Genomic DNA, 24072 nt, shown 5'->3' with positions numbered 1-24072 from the left:
TAATAATATCAGAAATCATCTAGCTATTGTGGAAAGCATCTGTTTTCATTGCCTGCATAAGCCTGGTGGACTTGAAATGTTTTTAGCAAGCATTTGAAAGCTGAAGCAGAACCTCGCTGCTCAATCTCTATTGGGAGAGCATCCCACAAGATCGGGCCAATGACACTTAAGTTCCCTCTTTACAGTCTCCTAGCAACTCTCAGCACCCTTAACAAAACTACAGCTCCCTGAATTCTTTGAGGGAAGCCATGACTGTTTAAAGCTGCATCAAAGTGCTTTAAATGTATGGTGTGGACGTGGCTTCTGTTGGAGTGCAAAAAGTTGGAGGAAGGAAATGAGCAGAGCAATGAGGGGGCAGTAGTTTTGGGAAGAAGAGGGAAGCGGGAGGATTTTGTGTGGCTCTCACCTTGATACGGTCCCTCTCTTTCTGCCACTTGTCCACTTCATCTTCCAGCTCAATGATCTTCAGCTGCAGCTGCTCTTTCTGCAGAGAGAGCTCAGTCTGTGGAGAGGAAAGAAAGCCACCAATGAAATCATACTCTGCTAGGAGGCAGCTTCAAAGCCCACAGATGCTGCTCACTTTTGCCTTTGGCCCCTGGACTGCAACTCCCATGAGTTACAGGTTCCTGGCAATTAGGAGTAGCTATCAGAGATAATCAAGCTCATCTAGATAATCTCACTAGTTGGGTCAGACAATCCCAATCCCCAAGCCGAACACACACACACAAAGCTAGACTTAAAGCTTTGGGAAGATTTCTATCTACCCTCATGAATTGGTTTTTTTTTAAGGGGGTTAGGATTATGCTTCCCCCCCATCACATTAATGTGGATTGCTGTGGGGGGTGGAGGGTGTCAAGAAGCCAAATTTCAAAATCCAGATGTGTTTGAAGCCCAGGGCCCAGCCCAGGGTGTGTCGCTGCAACAATAACAGTTTTCCATGTAATTACAGGATGACGTGGCCCATGTTGCAACAGAGAGGAGGACGCCCTCGGCAGAAATTTTGTTTAGACATGACCACAGATTCATTCGCTCTGCATCTAGCCCTTTGACGATGCCATGATCAAGGCAGGGTGAGGAAGACAGTGAGAGGAGAAAGAAGGACTGAAATCCACCAGCTCGCTCAGGCACTGTTGAATCACAGCCCACTTTGTCCCTTCCAAGCCTTGAGAGCAGAGGCAGAAAAGGTTAAGAGTTGTGCAGAGATGTGTTTGCATGGCTTGCTGTCCCTTGACTGGTGCATGATTCTAGGAACAATTTGCCTGTCCAAAGATCAGGTTTGTCTAGGTAGATGAAAATGTGACAGAGGGCATCTGGAAGGAAGACGTTTCTCTGTGCCTTCCCCTATTTCTCCATCATAAAGTGTGGCCCAGTGATTCAGCTGTGATTCCTGCATTGCAGGAAACTATACTACATTGTCCTTGGGATCCAACTCTACAATTCTATGATGGAGACCTGGATTTCAATGCATGAGACCCACAAATAGGCGTGTTTGCCCTAGTGCAAATCTTGGAGTTGCTGTGCACTTGGCGTGCAGTCTTTCTGTGTGGCGTGTACTAGGCACAGGGTCAGTTTCACATCACTAGTTCATCCCACAACACACCTGGAGCCCTGCACTCACATAGCTGCTCTTTGTAAGAATCTAAGAACTGCTTTGTGGAGTAAAGGTCTGCCTAGCCCAGTCTCTGGTTTCCAACAGTGACCAGCCACAAGATCACAAGCAGGTAAAGCACATTTGTCCCCGACATCTACTATATCCAGAAATACACTGCACTTGAATGTGGAGGCTCCATTTAAGTCATCGTGCCAAATCAAGTTACTATCATGCTAATTCATATCTCCACATTATGAAATTTAGCCACCCAGAGAAAGGTAACTTGGTCCTGAGAGATGAACAAATTTTTCTAGCCTTCCTTTGTTTATCCTGTGTGTGCGAACACAGCACCGCTAGAAAGGAACACTACAAGGCACCTAAGTGACTGTTATGTTGGTTCCAATTTTACATCAATGAGACAGGAATACGATGATGATGATGACGATGACGATGATGATGATGATGATGATGATGATGATGATGATGATGATGCTAATGATTTATTTATACCCCAGCCACTCTGGGTGGCTCCCAACAAAATATTAAAAACACAATAAAACATCAAACACTAAAAACTTCCCTAAGAATTCCTTTCTTTCCTGGACAGCAGGTAGGGAACAAGTGACCCACAAGACAGTCATTGGGGCTTCCCAATCTGGCCAGGGGTATCCCTTCCTTGCCCCGATCCCCCTCTTACCCCACCCACCCAAAAGAAACATAGCAATCTCCTATTGACCCCAACAGAAAACCTTTTGTCCAAACCTAATTGCAGTACAAGGCACCTTTTTGGAAGGAGGCCACAGTTGGGAAGGGAAGGGTTAACTTGACAAGGTACTGGAAAAGGAGCACTACCTCTAAACATATCTGAAAGTGTTAGACATATCTTTATTCATTATTATATTCATCTAATACTCCAAATTTCATACACACACACCTCTAGTTATGGGTGTTGCTGGAATTGAACAACCTTTAATTTCCAAATCAATTAATCCAAAACATGCATGCTCTTCTCTTCATCTTACTGCTTAGCAGTCTTTGGAAATTCCCACAGGGGCTTTGGACACATTTGCACAATCCAACTAATGCAGCTTAGTTAACCTGGACATCATTCAAACATTGTGTTTTTCAGATGAACCAGAAAACAGATGGGTGACAAAAGGCGAATTATTTTCTCTCTGCCAAACTGAGAAAATGAATCGAGGGAAAAAACCTCTTACAATCCTATGTCAACACACACTTTTCATTAATAAAACCTGGTGCACTCTGCAATAAATCTACAATGCAGATAAATAACACCATTTCACATGCTGAATATCTAATGGAAAGGGAAGAACTCAGCCAAATTTATCAGATCTCTTGGGTGGACCCTTTTTTAAAAAAAGATAAATATTGTAATTTGTTTCACACCCAGGCCCTAAGGGTATAAGGCAAGAAAATCTTCCATCTCACTTTTGCCTTATGGTGCAATCCTGAGAAGTAAGTTAGGCTGAGAGGCAATCACTTGCCCAAGGTCAGCCCATGAGAAGCAGGAAATAAAAGAAATTTGAAAGCAGGACGAAGTCCTACACTCCCTCCATTATGCCACACTATCTGTGTCATGAGATTGGGATAGTGTGGATCTGAGAACATGCCCCTAAAATCATGTGTGGTCTCACACTGCTGTTGGACTTTGCAAGCATATAGTAACCAGGAACTGTTCCGCTAAGGGCAGGTCTCAATTGCCTACCTGAACTGGTTTAACAGCCGGCTCAGCCACCCTCCAACAAACCCAATGAACTATGGCACCGTAGACATGCCAGTGATCTCTTAACAAAGCACTTTCTGCAGCTTGAGAAAACCAATGCCCATTATGCTTTTGGGTGGAAAGCCATGATGGTCAAGCCATTTTGTACGGAATCCAGTACATGTGTTTATAATGTATCTAATGGGGTGGCACATCCAATTTTGCCGCCTGAGGCAAAACAGGAAGGTGCTGCCCTGCTACCGCAGCGGTCTCCTTTGCCTGGGCTGAATGATGGCGGGTTCCAGTGGGTTCAGGCTAGATCTCACAAAATGCATGAGATCTCATGAGATTTTGGTGAGATCTCATAAGATCTCAAGTGCTGCCGCCAGCACTGCTTCTCTGCCACCTTGTAGGCTTCCGCCACCTGAGGTAAGCTATCTCAGCCTGCCTCATGGGTGGGCCAGCTCTGGGATGTGCCATAAACATCTTTCATGCCTCATCTAGGGATGAGCAAACATGAGGCTCTTTTCTTCTTGGAAAAAAACTGAGTCCCTTCAAGCCTTCAAGTACTGCACTCAGATGCTTAAAACTCCATCTAGGAGAGTTTCAGGCTTTCAAAAGAATGCCCAGAGGGACCCAGTTTCTTGTTCCACCCGTTACTCTGTCCCCAAGGAGGTAGTGAAAGAACTTGGGGGCAGGTAGATGGAGTATAATGCAGTGAATAGGACCGGCTCTACCATTAGGCAGAATGCAGCAGATGGGTAGAAATTGTGGCAGGAAAAGCTAGAATGCCGCCCAGTCTGCCCTGCACTCCTTTGATGCTCTCATGTCCAGTGGAGGCAAGCAAAGTGGAATACAGTTTAGCTACCTGTCCAGTTAACATTTGCACATAGAATTGTGGTGGGGTGGTGGGCACCTTCCTATATTTTGCCTGGGGCAGCAATATAGTGTCTGATGGGTGGAATCATCATCATCATCATCATTTACTCACTCTTCATCCTAAGGTCCTAAGGTAGATTACAACAATTAAAACACAGTATTAGAAACAGTTTAAAACAACTGGCAATCACAGATATAAGGTCAGTCCTAAAAAAATACACCTCTGTAAAGGGTCTTCTGTAAAGGGTAAAGAGATGGGTCTTCAGTATTTTCCAGAAGCTGTATACTGAAAGTGTCAGGGGAGGGAGTTCCACAGCATGGGGGCTGCCACAGAGAAGGCCCTCTCCTGGCCACCCCAAGTTTCTGAGTCTGATGGTACACCCAAGAGAGTCTGTAGGGAAGGAACAGATCTTTCAGGCATTTGGGAGTATGTACCACCTGTGCTCCAAAGTGATCAGTATGTTATAGGACTTTAGGAAGTTGCCCACGGCAGAACATAGTGCAATCTCCTAAAAGGTGGAGACATGTGAAGCTAACTTAATAAAGCTTTGAAGTTGGGTATTTTAGGATGTTAAGTAATATAACATGCTCCTGCATGTTACTTAGAAAAAAAAGAAGACTTCAATTATTCTAAATATGATGGTATATCTTTTTTTAAAAAAAGAAAAATTAGTGGGGTAAATCCTAGCTAACATCCCAGGAAAAGGAGAGTGAAGCTCATTTTGTGAAGGATAAGCTACGTGCCTGTTTTTCCTATCCCTGTCACTTCATATTTGTACAGTTTCTGGGGCTTTTTGTTTTAAGTGAATTATGCAGTCAGCAAAATATTCCTTTTTGAGTGTTATTTCATTTTAATATGCATGTATTGTTGCATGCCACCCCAACCTCCAAGCAGTCAGAGACTCCAGGGATGGATGCTTTCCCGCAGTTTTGTTTCCTTGGAATGAAGTTCACTGGGGTCTTTCTAGAATATAGAATTGTAGAATTGGAAGGGACCCCAAGGGTCATGTAGTCCAACCCACAGCTATCCCAGGGTGGGCTCAAACCACCAAACTTCTGATTAACAGCCAGACACACCGACCCATTGCACCACAGAGAACCTTCAAGGAAGCCCTCTATCGCCTGCTACTCTGTTGTGGACCCAAAGGTGAGTCCATGAAAGAGAGGGACAAGGTAGCATCCGGTGGAAGTCTGAGGCTTAAGCAAGCATTATCAAAGCTGGTGCCTGATAATGCCAAGGCTGTAGGTTTGATCCCCATATGGGACAACTGCATATTTCTGCATTGCAGGGGTTGGACAAGATGATCCTGAGGGTCCCTTCCAACTCTATGATTCTATGAATTCAAGCACTTATGACCATCTGTACTCAGAGCTCTCACCCCTCTGCTAATCCAGTCTGCACCAGGGTTGAGGCAAAGTGAGAGCTGGACAGAGAAGACTAATGCTGCTGGCTATCAAAGAGGACCAGACGTCTCTCCTAAAGAATCCTGGGAGCTGTAGTCCCCCCCCACAGAGCTATAATTCCCAACACTCTTAAGAAATGAACTTCCTGAGATTCTTGGTGGGAGCCATGTGCTTTAAATATAACGTGGATGTGACCTCAGGGCAGACTATGTGGCACACACAATTCTCTCCCCTCCAATAACTCACCATCCCCATTCCATCCTCCCATCTTCTGCCACCTGAGGCAGCCATCTCATGCTACCTAATGGTAGGGCCGGCTTTATTGGAGTTCCCTGGCTGGTTACCTGTTCAGAATTCTAACAGAGCAGTATAATACTGAATGATTGGCAGCCCTGTCGATGTAGGGGCTAGGCAGAGCTTGAAAGACAATTTCAAAGTGGCATAGAGAGAGAAAGGGAATGGATAATTGACCTTTTATGGTGCTTGTCGTCAAGATGGATTCCAGAGGTTTTTTCAAAAAGCCTTTAGTTACTAACTCATTGTATAAGCCATAATCCCTTTGATCTGCTCGCGTTCCTGATCTGGGAGATGGGAGCTGTGTCAACATCAATCTCTGCGGCACAATGAGGCACAGCTGGAGTGATGGCAAATTAAAATTTCACCGGTAATTTAGGGTAGCCCAGACCTTGGAACCACTGCCATCCACAAAGATTGCGCTTTTGCCCCAAAGATTTATAGGAGAGATCGTGAGGATGCTCTCGCCTGGCGCATTCCAAACAGCCATAATGGCAAGGGGGCGGGCGGAGGAAGAAATGTGAGCAGCGAGGCAGGTAATGGAGTACACCAAAGAGAGTCTGATTTATTAAAGGGGTGGGAGAAGTGTGCTTTCTCATATATTAAAGGTGCTCATGAAAGGGCCGGAGGAAGCAATTTTTTCATAATACAAAAATTGAGAAGAAAGGAGTAAATCAAGAAGAGGCTTAGATTCAAAGGACATGTTCTGATGTCTCCACAAAGGCTGAAGTGTTCAGAGTGGGCCTCTCACTCCTGTCCTAGAGATGATGGATAGGTCATAGGTTAGCAGGGCTGGGGAAAGCTCCCTGTTTGAAGCCCTGGAAAACCAATGCTGGTCAGTGTGTAGACAGGACTGTGCTAGATGGACCAGAGATCTGACCTGCTAAAAAGGAGCATAGAGTAAGTCAGGGGTTGGCAAGGTTTATCTTGCCTGGGCCGGATTGGTCCCGTGAAGATCCCTCCTTGGGCTGAATTGCACATGTGTGTGAGTGCGCCTGCCCCATGATTTTTGGCGTCTGCACGTGGGTAGATGCGATTTCCGGCATCTGCATGTGCACAGATGCAATTTTCCAGTGCCTGCATCTGCACAGACGCGATTTCCAGTGCCGCAGAAGCAAGTCCCCACGCGAGTGGGCAACTTGGTTCGGTGGCGGCTCATGGGCTGGTCAAACGACCTTGATGGGCCGCTTCCAGCCCATGGGCCTTAGGTTGCTGACCCCTGGAGTAAGTGGTGGGGGAAGAGCAGCTTGAGACTCTGGAGAGCAGCTGCTAGCCAGAGTAGGCAATACTGGGCTAGACCAGGACAGGGAATCCGAAAGCCACATTTACTCCTAAGCAAGCATCCATGGGTCGCACATCCATGGTGGGCAGGACCAGATGCAAAAGTGGGCAAAGGAAGGGGTGTGACTTAGCTTTGTACAGGGCATTATGTTCCAGGCACATAAAACTCAGGGGTTTCTCCACAGGAACTCATTCCATCCAACAAGAGACATCGTCATAGTCGATGGACACATCCAGATGAGCAAAATCACTTGGGGAGGGTGCAGGACAAGGTTGGTGAGAGATGGAAGGGCTCAAGGGCCAAATAAATGGACTTGAGGGCACTTTCAGCCCCTGGGCTAAGGTTTCCCCACCAATGGCGTAGCGTGGGTTGCCAGTGTCCAGGGCTGCATGGAGGGGTGGGGAGGCAGGGAAACAGAGTACGCATGCACATTCAACAGCCTAACAGTGTCCCGTCACCCAGGAGATCACAGCCACAGAGACAAGAAAAGAAGAGTTGTTCTATTGTCTGGAGAGGTCACTTCCTGTTTCACATGGAGAAGCCACTTTCAACAAAGCCCAGTGACGGAAGCACGTAGCTGTACTGAGGCAGCACCGGTGTTGAAATTTTGCTCCCCTAACAATTTTGCACCTTGAGCCTTCCTCCGTACTGGAATGGCATGAATGGTTTAAACCAGCCCTGATCAGTGGGACACCACAGCTAGGTGGCAAGGCAGAAAAACTAAGGGACAAATAGGGGGAAGGAGAGTGTGTGCCCACAGAGGCTTCAACTTTTTCACCAGTCATTCCTTCTTCCTAAAGAACATTGGAGGAGGTTAAGCTTCTTGGACTAATTCCTGGTTCCATCACCAAACTACATTTCCCAGGATTCTCTGGGGGAGAACCGAAGCAGTTAAACTAGTATATGCCCATTATATGTTGAAAGCTGATATGGCTAGATAGAAGTGGAGGAATTAAACCAAAGGAAACAAGGGAGATGGAATAGAGTCCACACCCATCATTATTTACTAAACTTTTTTATCATTAGAGAGAGGCATGATTTTTTCCAATTTTGACTAGAAAAATTATCAGACCAAAGGGAGCTGATGAAATGATGGATGGGCAGTTGAGAGGCATCACCATCCCATTGTGCTCAGTGGCAGAAGGGACAGGTGGCAGCTCAGCTGCAGAGCATTTATTGACACACAGAAGGTTCCAGGTTCAATCCCTGGAATCTCCAGGTAGAGCTTGGAATGTCTTCTATTGAAAACCTGGGAAAGCAGCTTCCAGTCCGTGTGGAGACAATACTGAACTAGATGAAGCAATCCTCTGACTTGCTTCCTCTCTTCCTATTATATTTCTGCAACTTAGGAGCACAGGTAATACATCCAGTCAGACCCACTTAAAGTAGGGGGAGTACATTTTTTTTAAAAAAAACCACACACCTCAATTTGGGGTTTCTGCAATGCACAGGGGTCCCTCCAGGTAACCTCAATCCCACATGTCTCCTTGTAGGATATTGCTGTTAAGAACATGGGAAGAGCCTGCTGGATCAGGCCAGTGGCCCATCAAGGCCAGCACCCTGTTCCCACAGTGACCAACTGTGGGAAAACTGCACAAGAACCCACACTCCCTTTCTGAGGTTTCCAGAAACTGGCATTCAGAAGCATGACTGCATCTGACCAGGGAGGCAGAGCATAGAGATCATGGCTAATAGCCATTAAAAGCCTTCTACTCTATGAATTTGTCTAATCCTTTTAAAGGCATTTCAGCAAGTGGCCATCACTGCCTCCTTTCTCTATGCAGAAAATGGAGGGAGACAGGACAACTTTTGAGCTGCACACATCCACCCCAAAAAAAATCCCTGCTGAATTAATTTAGATAATCAAAACCAATCCATCTTGATCAGATGGATGCCCCAGCTGAGGCATGAGATAGTCAGGATGGTCATTTGGTAACCATTGCACACAAACACGCAACCACTGCTTTGTCCCACCCCACCTAAAATCTGTGACATTGGGAATCAATTTCCATCTCCTTAACCAAAGAAGACTCTATGCTCTGAATAGCTGCATGGCAGGGAGAGTGGGAGCAATGCAGACAGACAGGTGTGCTTCCTTTTGTCAGAATGCCACACAATGGGAGATGCTGTGCTTTCAGAACTTCTCTCGGTAGTGCAGCTCTTAAGGATGTTAGAGCCCCCTTCAGGTCAGCTCTTGGCAACCCACACTTCACATGCAATACACGGAGCACAATGCAATCCCTTTTGAAGATCACCCTCTTCAGAACCGCCTAGTGTTTGTTTCTGTGCTGAACATGTTCTTGGGCTGAGCAAAAGCAGCATTTGAAAAGGATTTGTCCGGCCAGTTTGAGCCAGAAGAGCCAATCCTGACCAGTGAGTGTAGGTTACTCCTTATTGTGTTTACATTATTTAATATTTATGCAAAACCTACAGTACCATGGAAATGATGTGGCTCTTGGGATCGTACCACTTCAATTTGGGAGGGGGGCAAATTACATGCGCAAAAGGCGTGTGTCAGGTAGAAACCTTGGGAATGTGAGGGCCAACCACATTGCCAGCACATGTGCTTCAATGATCCCGTTACCATTCAATGAGTGCATTCCACCTTTTTGTGACATTTGCATAGATACTTCCCCTGCTGGCTCTTAGAAGACGAGGGTGGGATGGAATACCCTGGGTAAGGCACCTTCAGTAGGTTTTCTTAACCTGGAAGGTGCAAGGCGTGTAAGCAGAAGCATCTCCTGTGTTGGCTGTGAGCTTCATGAGTGCAATATCAGAAGCTGCCAGGTTAGAACCAGGAACCCCATGGCTTTAGGTATGGTTCAGGATCAACATTGGGACTTGTAATGGTTGGTGGTGGACCTGGAACTCAGAAGGGTCCATATCCACCCCTGACACTCACCTACCAGGACTCCTATTCAGCATTGCTGCTGCCCCTGCCCTTGCATTGAGAGACCTCAGTTGGCACTACTGCACACTACTGCTGCCCAAACAAAACACTCCCCTCATTCAGATGCACTGCTAATTGGCTACAGCAGGCATAGGCAAACTCCGGTCCTCCAGATGTTTGGGACTACAATTCCCTTCATCCCTAGCTAATAGGACCAGTGGTCATGGATGATAGGAATTGTAGTCCCAAACATCTGGACGGCCAGAGTTTGCCTATGCCTGGGCTACAGCACTCAGGAATGGGAGCTAAACCAGCATTTGGCTTCAACGCATGACGGACAGACATCATCTTAGATTACCCAAAATTCAGGGTTCAACTTTGATGTCGTGCATTGCAATGTAAGGTGATGAGCAGCATTTATGCATTGGAGCCTGGCTTGCTTTACAAAGCACCACTGCAGCTTGTCTGCCTGCCTGCCTGAGAGAGAAATCCAGGTCCAGAAGGGGAAGATGAGGGATTGGTAGTGGCATCTCCTGGCACAACAGCAATAACATTGGAGGGGAGACTAATAGGGCAGCAGTACAGTGCAGGGGGCCATGTTTGCATGGATCCATCAAAGTCCTAAGGAAATCTGGCTCTCATCCTGGCCTGGCTGACTCTTGCAAGAAACCACCTGAGCTGCAGGTTGATGTAACTGCTTAAGCCAGCCTTTCCCAATCAGATGTTGACTAGATGTTTTGAGCTACAGCTGCCATTAGCACCAGCCAGTAAGGCCAAAAGCCAGAGTTGATTGGAGTTATAGTTCAACAATATATGAAGGACACCACATTGGGGAAGTCTGGCTTAAGCAGAAAAAGGTTCCCAAGTCCTGAATGGTCTCTGCTCATCTGGACTTTGAACATTGACTCTCTTCAACAGAAAGAGCTATAAAGGGCTTCCTATTCAGACCATTGCTTGATCAATGGTTGTCCTCCCTGGCTCTTGGCTTGTTTTCTGGTTCCGAATTCCTGGCTCTGATTCCTACCTTGCCCTCCTGGCTCCCACCTGACAGCTGTATGTGACTTCCCTCTGAAATGCAAAGTGAGAATGGAAATGCTGTTCAGGCAGTGGGTTCTTTCTCAGTCTTGAGACTTCAGCAAATGGCCAACTTCCCCACCCGCAGGAACTGGTTGTAGACATTAGTAGGATAACAGAATAAGAATAAAGCTAGCCACCCTCATGTGAGCTGGGATGTGACATGCATGGGAAGGTGAAAAGTAAGCCAGAGTTTGAGTATGCTAAACATATATCTGATCTGTGTGCACCATGAGGCAATGATGATCTCAAATCAATATGGTGATGAAAGAGGAAACTCAAGCAACCTCTTGTCATTCCTCAGTGAAAGTTCTGGGTGTTCACCCAAATCTCCTCCCATAACTCATTTGCAAGAGCCCTGACCAAACCCAACCACAGTGGTGAGAATGAGCGTCAAAGGATGGCTGAATGTGACTCTTGTATAATGAATTATGATGTGCTTCTATTGTGCAATGTGGCAAGCCAACCCCAGGGGGGGTGGCCCTACCATTAGGCAGAGGGAGGCAACTGCCTCAGGCACCAGATCCTGTGGATTGACAGTGAGCTGTTAGGGAACAAAGTTTTGTGTGTCCTGTACCCCCAAGGTGAGGCTGTTCTCCTGATAACAGTTTTGAAGTGTCAATTCCCAAATGGCCCTTGACCTCTGTTTGGAATCCATGCAGCTGACCCCATCACAGTCATTCTGAAAGTCACTTCTTTTATTGTATCACAGACTCCCCAACAGCTAGCTATGTCCAGTAACCTAGTGGTCTGTCTGATTAACTCCAGTGGTTGACTCTTTAGTTTCTGATTTCTTAATTTTCTTAACTTTCAATCTTGCTCTCCAACAATGATTTCATGTAATGTTACAACACTGATAAGATCAACGTGCCAATAAGGACTTACAATACTAGGTCAATGGGGTGGACTAAAACAACATTTTTTATTCCCTCCTCCCCCCTCCCCAAAATCTTGAAAATCACAAGCTTAAAACTCAGAATAAGTCAAGTTCTTGGCTTCTTTTATGGCAAATGAAGAACTTACGTGTTTAACATTTTGCAGCGGAATAAAAGCTAAAGCCCAAGATCAAGAGACCTCTCCCATCACTAGTGCAGAAGTCCCATTTATGATAGACACAAGCATTAGACTTTCACACCAGCTCAGTTGTAACAGTAGATGAAATTTGCCAAGCACACACAGAATCCCTTAAACCTCCATGCAAATCTGAGCAATGGGTCTTTCCAACTCAGCACTCCATCTGGTCAACCAGATACCACAGGAATGTTCACAAACCAGTCATGCTTTTAAAACTACTGATTTTATACTTATTTTGAGAATGTTGTAATTTCAAGTGTAAGTCAACAAACCATGTTTTTTTCTGCTTTTCCAGAAATCAGACCATGGTTTGTCTGGTGGGCTGCATTCTGGTGTTCAAACAAGCCACACTGTGACTAAACAAACCGTGTTTTAGCCTTATCTGTGAACCCAGGCCACTGGGTCCCCCCTTCTTCAGTTGTGGTAACAAGAGCAGCGGCAGACATTTTGCAAAACTAAGAAGCCAGCCAGATTTTCTAGCAGTCAGCTTGGGAGAAAGGAGGGGCAGGTACACCATCATTGCAGCGTGTGAGAGAGATTCTTCTCTTTCCACTGTTATCTGGTCTTACAAACCCCACCTCTAACTCAGCCTAATTCAGAACTACCAGGATTCAGCCCCATCCATAAATCACAGCCTCTGCATCGGGAGCCAACTCAGGGACCTAGACAGAAGGCCTATAGCTCAGTGGCAGAGCTTTGCATGCAAAAGGTCCCAAGTTCAATCCCCGGCATCTCCAGGTAGGGCTGGGAGATAACCCTACCTGAACCCCTGCAGAGCTTCTGCCAGTCAGTGTAGACAATACTGAGCCAGATGGGCCAATGTGTGGTGTGGTAGAGCCATGGAGCCGCTCTCCTGACACCAGCATCACTACAACTTACCTGGATGGTGGTTGGGCAGGGTGGGGCTCTAGGGCTGTATGGAGGCACCAGCAAAACCACTCTGAGTACTGTACTGCAGAAGCACCAGTCCTGAATTCGCCACCTCCCTTCCTTGCCCCAGCTTGGGTAAGCAGCAGAAATTCAGTGTGTCAGAAGGGTGGCTGTCTCTCTTTACACTGGTCCCTACTGACAGCTTCTTATCTTCCTATGAGAAGCCAGATTTGTGTGTCGTGTTTTTGCACCTCTCCTAATAGCAACAGTCCTTTCATCAATAAGGGATAACAAAGAACTGGATTCAATGCATATACTTCGGAAGGCTTGTTTGTTCTCTGAGAAGAAACTTGTTGCAAAACACAAACCTCTCTCAAAGCTACGGGAAGTCTCCAAGCCCCCTTCTCCAATGAGCACAGAGGTATCAAAGGCTGGCTAAGTACTTTGAACAGGTTTTCATCTGCACACCACTTTGTTTAAATTAGAAACACCCAGTTCCAGTCACTGACAGTGCTTCTAAAGAGCTTCATTAAACCCACAAAAGGAAACAAGGAGGAAGAAAATAAATTTTAAAAGGCAGGGGGAAAATCAAAGCCTTCTCACTCAGATGAGATTTGACACAAGATGAGGGCTGGGCCCTCAGTTCTTTGTTATTTCCAGACCTGTGGTTGTCAGATATTTCTTATGCTTTATCAGGTTTTTGTGGGTGGAGGGAGAAAAATAACCTTCAGAAAAAGAGTACTGGAAATAAAAATATTTATAAATATAAAAAAATGTATCTAGCTCCCTGGAAGCACTTCCAGATTCTGTTTGTAAAACTCTCTTTTGCTAACAGAGAATGTTTGCTCCAATGCTTTGTGTGTGAAAGAGAATTTTATTCAGTAATCTTTTTTTCCACCCTGTTTTGTACTTAGGGTATTTTTGTAAACTTTTCCTTCACTCTTTCTTCAACACTGTGAGCCTGAAGGCTTGGCAGCTTTGACAGAAAGTTTTTGTAAAAAAAAAAACGGGGAAAAAAACCTCGGCAAGAAAATGAAAGAAAGAGAAAAAGGAACAGAATCCAAGGAGCTTTAAGGATAATACAGTTGGTAACATGACACCTCACACAGTCTTAGCATCTGCTCTGACATTCAAATAGAAAGACAGAGCTGGAAAAAATCATATAATCCTGCTGGAATCTCACATATTGGGCTTAACTTTGGAAAGCAGTAAATTCTGAGAGGCTTTTGCCTCTGACTGCTAAAGGCTAGAGCATGCTCTGCTGAAAATAGAGAAAGGAAGGGGTGTTGCCACATTTCTGACTCTTGCGGGTTTATCACACATCTTAGATATAAAGACAAGTCATCAAGGAGACATTTGCTGTTTTGCTTTTTCAAGTTCCATAATGGAGGGGAGGCTACCATTTCCACACCGTTTCCTCAAATGGAGGTACAACGGGTGGGCAGAAGTTGCAATTAAAAAAAAAATACCCAGGTATCCTTTGGATTTTACATCATCAGCACTTGCAATCTGCATAAATGCATAGCGATTAGCAAGCAAGCGAGACTCATAAACGGCTCTTCAACTTTGCATATATCCCACATAAGCCATTGCGGTGACTTACAGCAGGTGTGGCTAACCTGTGGTCCTTCAGATGTTGTTGGACTCCAGTTCCCATCAGCCCCAGTGACCATGACCAATGGACAGGGTTGATAGAAGTCGTAATCCAGCCATATCTGGATCGTGCAAGCTTAGCCACCCCTCACTTAGAACCACTGTGAACCAAGTTAAATCCCCACTCACACATGATACTAACGGAACAATATTGGGACAGTCACTTTCTCTCAGCCTGTTCTACCTCACAGGGATGTTGTGAGTATAAATTGGAGGGAGGGGCATACACACCATCCTGAGCTGCTGATAAAGGGGGGATGGAATAAAAAAAAGCAGTAAAAAAGAGGCTGCCCTCAATGTGGTGTTGTGGTTAAGAGCAGTGGACTCGTAATCTGGTGAACCAGGTTCGCATCCCTGCTCCTCCACATGCAGCTGCTGGGTGACCTTGGGCTAGTCACACTTTTCTGAAGTCTCTCAGCCTCACTCACCTCACAGAGTGTTTGTTGTGGGGGAGGAAGGGAAAGGAGATTGTTAGCCTCTTTGAGACTCCTTAGGGTAGTGATAAAGCGGGATATCAAATCCAAACTCTTCTTTTTATTTTATTTTATAAAAAGCCAGTTTGTAACTCTCAGAGCATTACACCTGGCTGGATTTAAATTGGGTCAACCATTTTTTTCTGTGTTTGGGCTCTTAGCTTTGACTCGAAAAGACATTAACACTCCCTTGGCATTGGCAGGGTGACAGAGTCCCCATTTCCAAAGGTTTTCATACCAAGCCTCTCTCACCCCAGCCTCATATGCAGACCAGAGTGAGTGAGCAATGCTCTAAACCAAGTTCCAGTTTTTATCTACATGAGCAGCAAGAATCAGGTCAGGAGATTTCCAGTTAATTTCAGCTCCCCTCAAGTCCTGGCATGCCTTGTGAATCACAGCCTACAGGCAAGGCTTTGGAATGAAGCTAGGGAGGCCAGCAGATGGGGAAAAGAAACAACAAGTTCCTAATCCCTTACTAAATGACGAACACTCATTGAAATGTCATCTTCTGAAATTCTTGCTGATGACCTCCATTTTATTTTATTTTATTTTTGAAAGTTACTATCCCAGGGGTATAATAAAAAAGGGTTTGTTACTTTTCCCAGTGTACAGGCAAACAAAATTGTACTAAGGACATAGGAAGCTGTCTTAAACCAGGTCAAAAAAATTGTCCACTTAGTCCAGTCTTATCGACACTCATATAATTGTCAAATTGGAAGGGGTCCTGAGAGTCATCTAGTCCAACCCCTCTGCTATGCAGGAATCTCAGCTAAAGCATCCATGACAGATGACCATCCAACCTCTGCCTAAAAACCTCCCATGAAAGAGAATGCACCACATTCCAAGGGAGCCTGTTCCACTGCCGAGCAGCTCTTATTGTCAGAAAGTTCTTCTTGATGGAATCTCCTTTCTTGAAACTTGGACTCTCCTTTCTTGTAACTTGAAGCTACTGAGTTGGGTCTTATGCTCCAGAACAGGAGAAAACAAGCTTACTCCACCCTCCATGTGACAGCCCTTCAGATATTTGAAGATGGCTATCATATCTTCTCTCAGTCTCCTCTTTTCTAGGCTAAACATACCAAATTCCCTCAACTGTTCCTCATATGGCTTGGTTTCCAGACCCTTTATCCCCTTTGTTACCCTCCTGTGCACACCTTCCAGATCACTCCAGGTGTGATCTGAAGAAGGCAGAATAGTGTGGTACTATTACTTCCCTTGACTGGGACACTATATTTCTGTTTACGCAGTGTAGAGTAGCATTAGCTTTTTTGCTGCTGCATCATACTGTTGGCTCATGTTAAGCTTGTGGTCTACTAAGACCTCTAGATCCTTTCCCCATATAATACTGGTAAGCTAGGTGTCTACCATATTATATTTGTGCAGCTGGTTATTCCTGCCTAAGTGTGGAACCTGACATTTATTCCAGTTGAAATTAATTTTGTTTGCTTTGTAAATCAGTTCAGTTCATCTTGAATCCTATCTGTCTTCTGCAGCATTAACTACCCCTCCCAGTTTGGTGTTATCTGCAAATTTGATGAGCAGCCCCTCAACTCCTTCATGCAAGCCATTTTAATAGATGTTGAACAACAACAGGCCCAGGGCATAACTCTGGCTGGCAGCAGCTCTCCAGGGTCTTGTGCAGAGATTTTCCACATCACTTGCCATCTGATCCTTTGGCGATGGGCAGGATTGAGCCCAGGAGCTTCTGCGTCCAAAGCAGTGAGCTATGTGCCTGCCCTGATACATCAGCACATGTTTAAGGGTTACCCAGATCCCTAGTTAGTCCCACATGTTCGTCATCTCTTTAACCCTCTCAGTAGTTTGTCCCACGAGACGTGATGCTCTGCTCTTGGGGGTGGAGAGAAATTTGGTTCAGTTCACCTTGAAGGCTGAATCTATCAAATCCTCCCTTTTCAAAACTAAACAAGAACCGAAACACAGCCATCCATCAAAATTCACACCTCGAATTTTGTGGTGCATCATTCTAATAATGTGCACAAAAATGCATACATCAGGGGAAAGCATGCAGCAAAATGCATGCATTAGTGACCATAGCATCTACAAATGCATTATGTTGGGGAAAATTGCATACAAAAGTGAGTGTTAAGAGAAGTGAGCACTTAAAATGCTGATGAATTTTCATGAGGGCTTAAAAAAAATCACAAACTTTTGCAGAAATGTAAACAACTGAATTTAAAAGTGGAAAACAAATAAGGAACCAAGAGAAAGTGATATTAACAGATTAGTCCATCCCTATGTGCATATCTGTTTTGCTGTGTCCAATCTCTGGGCTCCCAGGTATCCTTCCAGGCTTTCTTATGAGGCCATTACCTATCAGGGTTGACAATACTGAACTTTATAGACTACTTGCTTGACCTCCATTAGAATTATTATTCCCTCTAATAACAAACTCAGGGAATGAGTGCCAATCTGGGAGCCACTGGGCTCCTTTGGGAGGATGCGCAAGATATAAATTGAATCATCAGCAGCAACTGGATTGTATTCAAAATGGGGTCACTGGGAAACAAGATGGAGGTGTCAGCCTGCTTCTGGGAGAAACCCCAGGGATAATTCAGCAACACTCGCTAGCCGTGAAATGTTGGATGTCAGTAGGAAAAGAAAAAATGGAAGACACATTGGTGAGGATAGATTGGAGAAGCCTAGAGGAGTGCATTGCTGGCGGAAATGCTGGATAGGATTTAGAGGTGAGAATACATTGATATTTGTTGCTGCTGAGAATCCTAAAATCATACACTTCCTGTTGAGGGTGCCTCTGACCAATCTTTTGACTGGCCTGGCTGTTTTTATAATGCCATCTATTTATTTTCAATGGCCTATTCTTTAGCAGTTACATGTAGGAAATTATTACCTCATGAACTGTTGCTTAGTTGAGAAAACACATCAGATAGAGTTTTCAATGGGTGCTGCAGCCATTAGCTTCCCCTACTTCTCCACCTCTTCTTAGGTAAAAAAATAAATAAATTGAAAATCCTTTCATTTTTTTAAAAAAGTCTTCTCAGCTGTTTCTGAGAGGAATTTTTTGTTATGATTATTCATATGTCTTTAAAACTATTTTGTGAGGCTCCCTGTATAAAACATGACTCTACCTTTTTAAGCCACTGGGAACCTTCTGTGTCGAAGGTGCTGTACCCAAAACAGAAAGAAAAGGAAAAGGAAATCCTTTGAGAAAATAAACACCTCTCAAAGAAAAGTAGGGAGACAGAGAAAAAGAGAAGAGAGATTGATGTTAAGTATTTCGGGGGCAGAATCTTGAGGGGTGGACACTGGAAACGTCAAGCCAGGGTCTTCATCCTCTCATATCATTCAGGGAATAAAAAGTCCAGAAATATTTGGATTTATCTATATTACCCCCTTCCTTCCAGGTGTTTTCTGAGGTAAAAATCCCCCTTCTACAGAAACGGAAAGGTGTTAAAATCCTCCTATGTGGTGTAAGTCCCCCTCAGGTGAGTACATCCTTATTCACCCTGCAGCGCTCTGTCATGACAAGTTGTACCTGCTAAAACTATTCTTTCCAGAAATATGAGGGCTAGGCCATAGAAGTTTCCGGCACTCTCTCTCTCTCTCTCCTGCACGAAACCCATCAAGCTTTAACCCATCAATCACCCATTCCTTGTAAACTGTTCACTGTAATTGTCACTCAGCTACTTTACAGCGCCAGAAACACCCTTACAACAATGACCCTCAATTCAGTTCAAGAGCACAGTATATCCTGTCTTCTATTCTCTCTCTCTACCGTCCATGCCTGACACACACCCCAGGTCCCACAGACATATGTCCTGACAGCTGCCATGAGCACACATCCAGATTATACTAACAACCCAGCTTCTGACTTCCAAGTGTCACAAAGGTCCCCAAACTTTTATATATAGCCTAACTTCTTTGAGGATGGCACTTGGGGCCTCCCCTTAAAGGTATGAGGACCCAGGCTGCCCTTCATCTTGACAATCAATAATTAGTCTGCACATGCATGCTCCTTGTTTGCAAACTCCAGCATCAAGCAGCAACTGGAATACACGAATCTGCCAACACCAGAGAGTTTCATAACATTTTGCCTCAAAATACTTCTAAGGCAAAAGGTTTCAGCTCAGTATTTGAGCATCTGCTTTGCATGCAGAAGGTTCCAGGTTCAATCCCTGGCATCTGCAAATAGGTCTGGATAAAACCCCTGGCTGAAAGAGCTTCTGTCAATCAATGCAGACAATATTGAGCCAGATGGACCAAATGATCTGACTTAGTGTCAGGCAGCTCTTCCTGTATCCTATATCAGTGCACACATATCAGGGTGCAAATCATCACATGTTGGGATATCAAGTGATAGGCATGCATGTGTGAACCAGCCGGACAGGCCCACTGTATCACATTTATTCCATTAGACATAAGAAGGTTTGCTGGGTTGGAAATGGGGTACTTGAGACTGAATCAAGATGTCTCACTTCCTGATAGGGAAAGAGTAAAGGTCCAGTATAATATATAGGAAAGGAACAATACCTCTTTGCCGGATTTCTCAATCTCTACCGTCACCGTGGTGTGGTTCTTGTGCTCCTGGAACATGCATAGGTAACAGATGCAGACCTGGTCCGTCTGGCAGAAAAGCTCCATCGTCTTGCCGTGCACAGGGCATTTCCTGGCTTCAAAGTCCTTGATGGGGTCAAGGAGCTGGTGATCCCGGAAGGCAGCCCCTTCAAAGTGAGGCTTCAGATGGAGCTCACAAAAGCTGGCTTGGCACACAAGGCAGGACTTCACGGCCTTCTGCTTGTTGTCAATGCAGGAGTCACAGAGGACCTCTTCGAGGACCCGGGGCCTTGAACTGGACCCTCTGCTCACCCGGTTGAAGTTGGATCTCTTGGTGTCTCCTGATTCCCCAAGGGAGACAGTGGGTTTCCTCAGATCTGCAATCTGCCCACTGGAATACAGTGGCTTCTTCACATCCCCTTCGCCGGTGAAGGTTTTCTTTGTTTCCATGTTGTATATAGACTTCCTCAGGTCCCCTCTTTCTGGGAAGGACATCTGGGACCTCCGAGGCTCCCCTAGAGGCATGGAGGGGAACGCTGGCTTCTTGCCCTCCCCAGACTCCATGTTGAAATAGGTTGACCTCTTCTCATCGGATTCAACAAACTGGATGATTGGCCTCTTCCAGTCGCCCCCAGAATATATCGATTTTTTGAGCTGTTCTATCTCCAGCGCAGGGCTGGTGTTATTCTTGTTGGCATCTTTCTCCCCTTTGTTTGGGCTGGTCGGTTTCTTCCCTTCTTCTGCCTCTCTTGGTGGAGAGGCTGGGGTCTTCACATCTTCTGACTTACTTGTGGTCCCATTTGCTCTTGCTGCCTCCATCCCGTAGCTTTTCCTCCTGGCCTCAACACTTTCTTTTCTCTCTCTCCTGCAACTGTCAGGAAACGGCAGAAGTCTTGGACTACCTTACCCTTACACAAAAGCCGGCAACCTCACTGGCTGCTGTCCCGGCAAGGAATGGAAGAACAATACGTCAAAACCTTTACCTAAATGCCACACCTGAAAGATGGGGAGGAGAAGTGAGATACCTGAATTACACTGGGCAGAGCCAGAGAGAGAGAGAGAGAGAGAGAGAGAGAGAGAGAGAGAGAGAGAGATGTTACAAAAGGCATCAAGAGAGCCAGCTGCATAGTTAATTATACAAGCCAGCCCACACCCAAGAACATTCTTGTCTAACCAGGTTTGGGAATGAAGGGTTGTTTATGTGTCACTTTTTTCTTTCAAAAATAATTTTCATTAAGAGGCAGCAACCAGTTCTGCTACCTACTTCGAAAATAGTTGCTTCTGTTGACAGCAGGAGTGGAGTGACCTTCTCTGCTGCATGAGCAGGATTATACGTAGAGTGTAAGGTACAAGAAAGGTGGGGGGTAAGTGGACTGCTTGTGTGTACATGCAACTAAGCTTGCCTTTGGAATTGATGCAAAGAGTCATAATCAGATAATGAACTAAGGATATTAGAGTTTCCATGAGAACTAGAAGCAGAAAATGTCTGAAGCTGAGAATCTCAGCCTCTGACATTGTTGTTTGAATGCCTGCACCACAACACTTGACTAGTTTATCTAAAGGAGGCTGAAAGTACAACATTCTGCACACTTACTCTCTTGACAAATGGCGAGAGAATTGGCAGAAATGTCTTCATTCACCTATGAGTATTCATATGGGGAAGGCCCATAGCTCAGTGCTATAGCATCTGCTTTGCATGCAGGGGGTCCCTGGCATGTCCCAGTAGGACTGGGAGAGACCCCTGCCGGAAACCCTGGAGAGCTGCTACCTGTCAGTGTGCGCAATACTAAGCTAGATAGACCAATGGTCAGACTCCCTATAAGGCAGTTTCCTATATTCCTGCCATCCTGGTTATTTATTCTGATTCTCCGTGGACACACACACACCCCAACACACGTCAGGTCTTTTCCTCTCTCGACGGCCCTCCAATTATCTGTGCACCCAGTTAGTTCAAAGCTTTTAATAGCTACCAGAGCATTTCAATAAATGTGGGCATTGTACGCATCTGTGTTTATAATTTTCCGCATTAGGATTTCATTAGTGGTTCACAATAGGCCTTGCCTGCTTCTTTATAGAAGCACAGGACATGTGCTTTAATTGTTTTAAAATGCAGGTCATTAAACAAAACAAAACAAATTACACGGGCTGTTTATGACTATATATGCTGGGCTTAATCCCTCCTTTCCCTGCTGCCGCTGCCTTCCTTCACTCTTTGCTTCTTGGGTTGAGGTGATCTCTTAAGACAATAGCCTTTGGGGAACTTGAGTCGATTAAGGAATGTTCTAGGGTGGAGATCTGTGTTCTCAGATGTACTGAGGCAAGTATGCAAGGCTTGCTTGCTTGCCTGCTTTTGTTCTGGATTTAACACTTCAAGTAGGAGAGAATGAACTTCAGGTAGCCAGCCACTGAACGCTGCAAAATAATAAAGGAAGCACTTCCACAAATGTTCCATTCAACGTGGCTGGTAAGGACGTAAGAACATAAAAAGCTCCTCCTGGGTCAAGCCAAATGGAGCCCAACTGGTCTAGAATTCTGTTCTCACAGTGGCCACCCAGATGCCTGCAGGAAACTCAACACTTTCCCCTCTGATGATTTCCAGCAACTGGTATTCAGAAGCATTACTGCCTTTGATCACAGAGGCAGAGCACGGGAATCATGGGTAGTAGCAACTGATAGTCTTCTCCGTGAATTTGTCCAATCCTATTTCAAAGCCCTCCAAGTTGTTGGCTATTACTGCCTCCTGTGGGAGTGAGTTCCATAGATGAACTGTGCACTGTGTGGAGAAGTGTGTGAAGAAATGGTAATTCTGGTGCTCAGACTGGGAAATGTTATGCCATTTTTGTTGTCCAAACCTCCCCAGATAACAGTTTCTGGTGAGCAGTCTACTGCAGGACTGGTTCCCTCACGAGGGAGCTTTTGACACTACTGTTTATAATCAGAATCATAGAATTGTAGAGTTGGAAGGGACCCTGAGGGTCATCAAGTCCAACCCCCTGCAATGCAGGAATATGCAGCTGCCCCATACGGGGATCAAACCTACAACCTTGGCATTATCAGCACCAACCTCTAACCAACTGAGCTATCCAGGCATCATTGGCATTAATACAAAAATATGCAGCTTAAAGAACATTGAGACAAGCTCTGCAGGATCATACCTATGGTCCAGCAAGGACAGCATCCTGTTCCAAAACTAGCCAGTCAGATGCCTCTGAAAAGATCGCAAGCTTGATGGCAATATCCAGCGGTGACTGATGTCCATAGGCACTGGTAGGGCAGAAGGCAGGGAGCCCAACGGTAGGTTGCGCCAGAACAAATGGTAGGCAGAGGCAACTCATTCTAGTTCTGTCCCCCATCAATCCCTTTGCAGAAATCTAAAGGGCAACACTGAGACTAGGAAGGAAGAAGCTGGCAGGCAATGCCACCTCCTGGACTGGCTTTAAGAAAGAAAGCAGGCGTATGGGGGACTGTCTGAAGGCAGACTGAGATTGGTGGGGCAGAGCCCCATCTACTGTAATGGAGCATTGTCATCAATTGTTGCTCCCCAGTAATGGGCATTTAGAGGCATATTGCCTCACAATCTGGACATTCTATATAGCTTCCATGACCTCAATTACTATAGATAGTCCCATGCTTTTGTCTTATTCTTCTTTTTACCATCACCACACTTGGAGGCAGCATATTCCATAAATAAGGATATGTGGTGTGAGAAAGGTCTTTCTTTCACCCACTCTGACTCTGAAGCCAAATAATTTTATTGGATGATCCCCATCGTTAAGGATTATGAGAAAAATGTCCCTTATTCCACTTTCTTCCACACCATGCATTATAATGTAAAGCTCAGTTCTATTTCTCCTTAGGCATTTTTTTAAAAAAAGAAATGTATTTCGTCAAGGTAACCCCTCAATCATTTTGGTTGTCCTCTTTTGCTCCTTTTGAGTTAGGAAAGCTGGCAGCTGGCCAGATGGTGCTACACTTTGATATGAAGTTGGTCCCTCCAAAGCAAACATCTTGCAGAATCTCCAGCTCTTGAAGGCTTCGTCTTGCTAGCCAATGGAAAAGATTAAGAATGTTGCCTGGGAGCAAGGCAAATGGAGGGATACACTGGCCCAGATCACAAAGCCACGTCAGAATGGCTAGCTGATTGGCTACATGGCACCTGACATCATCATGTTCACAACGTGATCCCTGATTGGCTAGAATAACACCATGAAGAAGCTCTATAATTGGTGCTGAAGTAGCAGCACATTAAGGATGTAGGGGAGGGAGGAATGTGAATGAGAGAGACCAGTAATTGGGGGGTGGTCACTGTAGGGACTCCTTAAAGGTAAAGGG

The 24072-nt window shown here is 45.3% G+C and overlaps 1 protein-coding gene across 3 annotated transcripts in view; it reads right to left on the bottom strand.

Moving 5' to 3' along the window:
* Positions 1-20787, bottom strand: part of TRIM29 (tripartite motif containing 29) — a 46892-nt gene extending 26105 nt beyond the window's left edge. For 2 of the 3 annotated variants that reach the window (XM_083588689.1, XM_083588691.1), the window contains exons 1-2: positions 19717-20786; positions 407-502 (exon numbers count right to left, since the gene is read on the bottom strand). In XM_083588689.1, coding sequence (XP_083444815.1) covers positions 407-502; positions 19717-20559 — 939 coding nt within the window. In that variant the 5' untranslated portion in view covers positions 20560-20786. Of the gene's footprint in view, positions 1-406; positions 503-19716 lie in introns of all 3 variants that reach the window. The other variant, XM_083588690.1, reaches the window with a different exon arrangement.
* Positions 20788-24072: the final 3285 nt, after the last annotated feature.

The sequence above is a fragment of the Podarcis filfolensis genome (genome assembly GCF_964270895.1).
Source record: "Podarcis filfolensis genome assembly, chromosome: 15".
Classification (NCBI taxonomy): Eukaryota; Metazoa; Chordata; class Lepidosauria; order Squamata; family Lacertidae; genus Podarcis; species Podarcis filfolensis.
The sequence above is the reverse complement of the archived record's forward strand: the minus strand, read 5'-3'. Positions and strand labels throughout refer to the sequence as shown.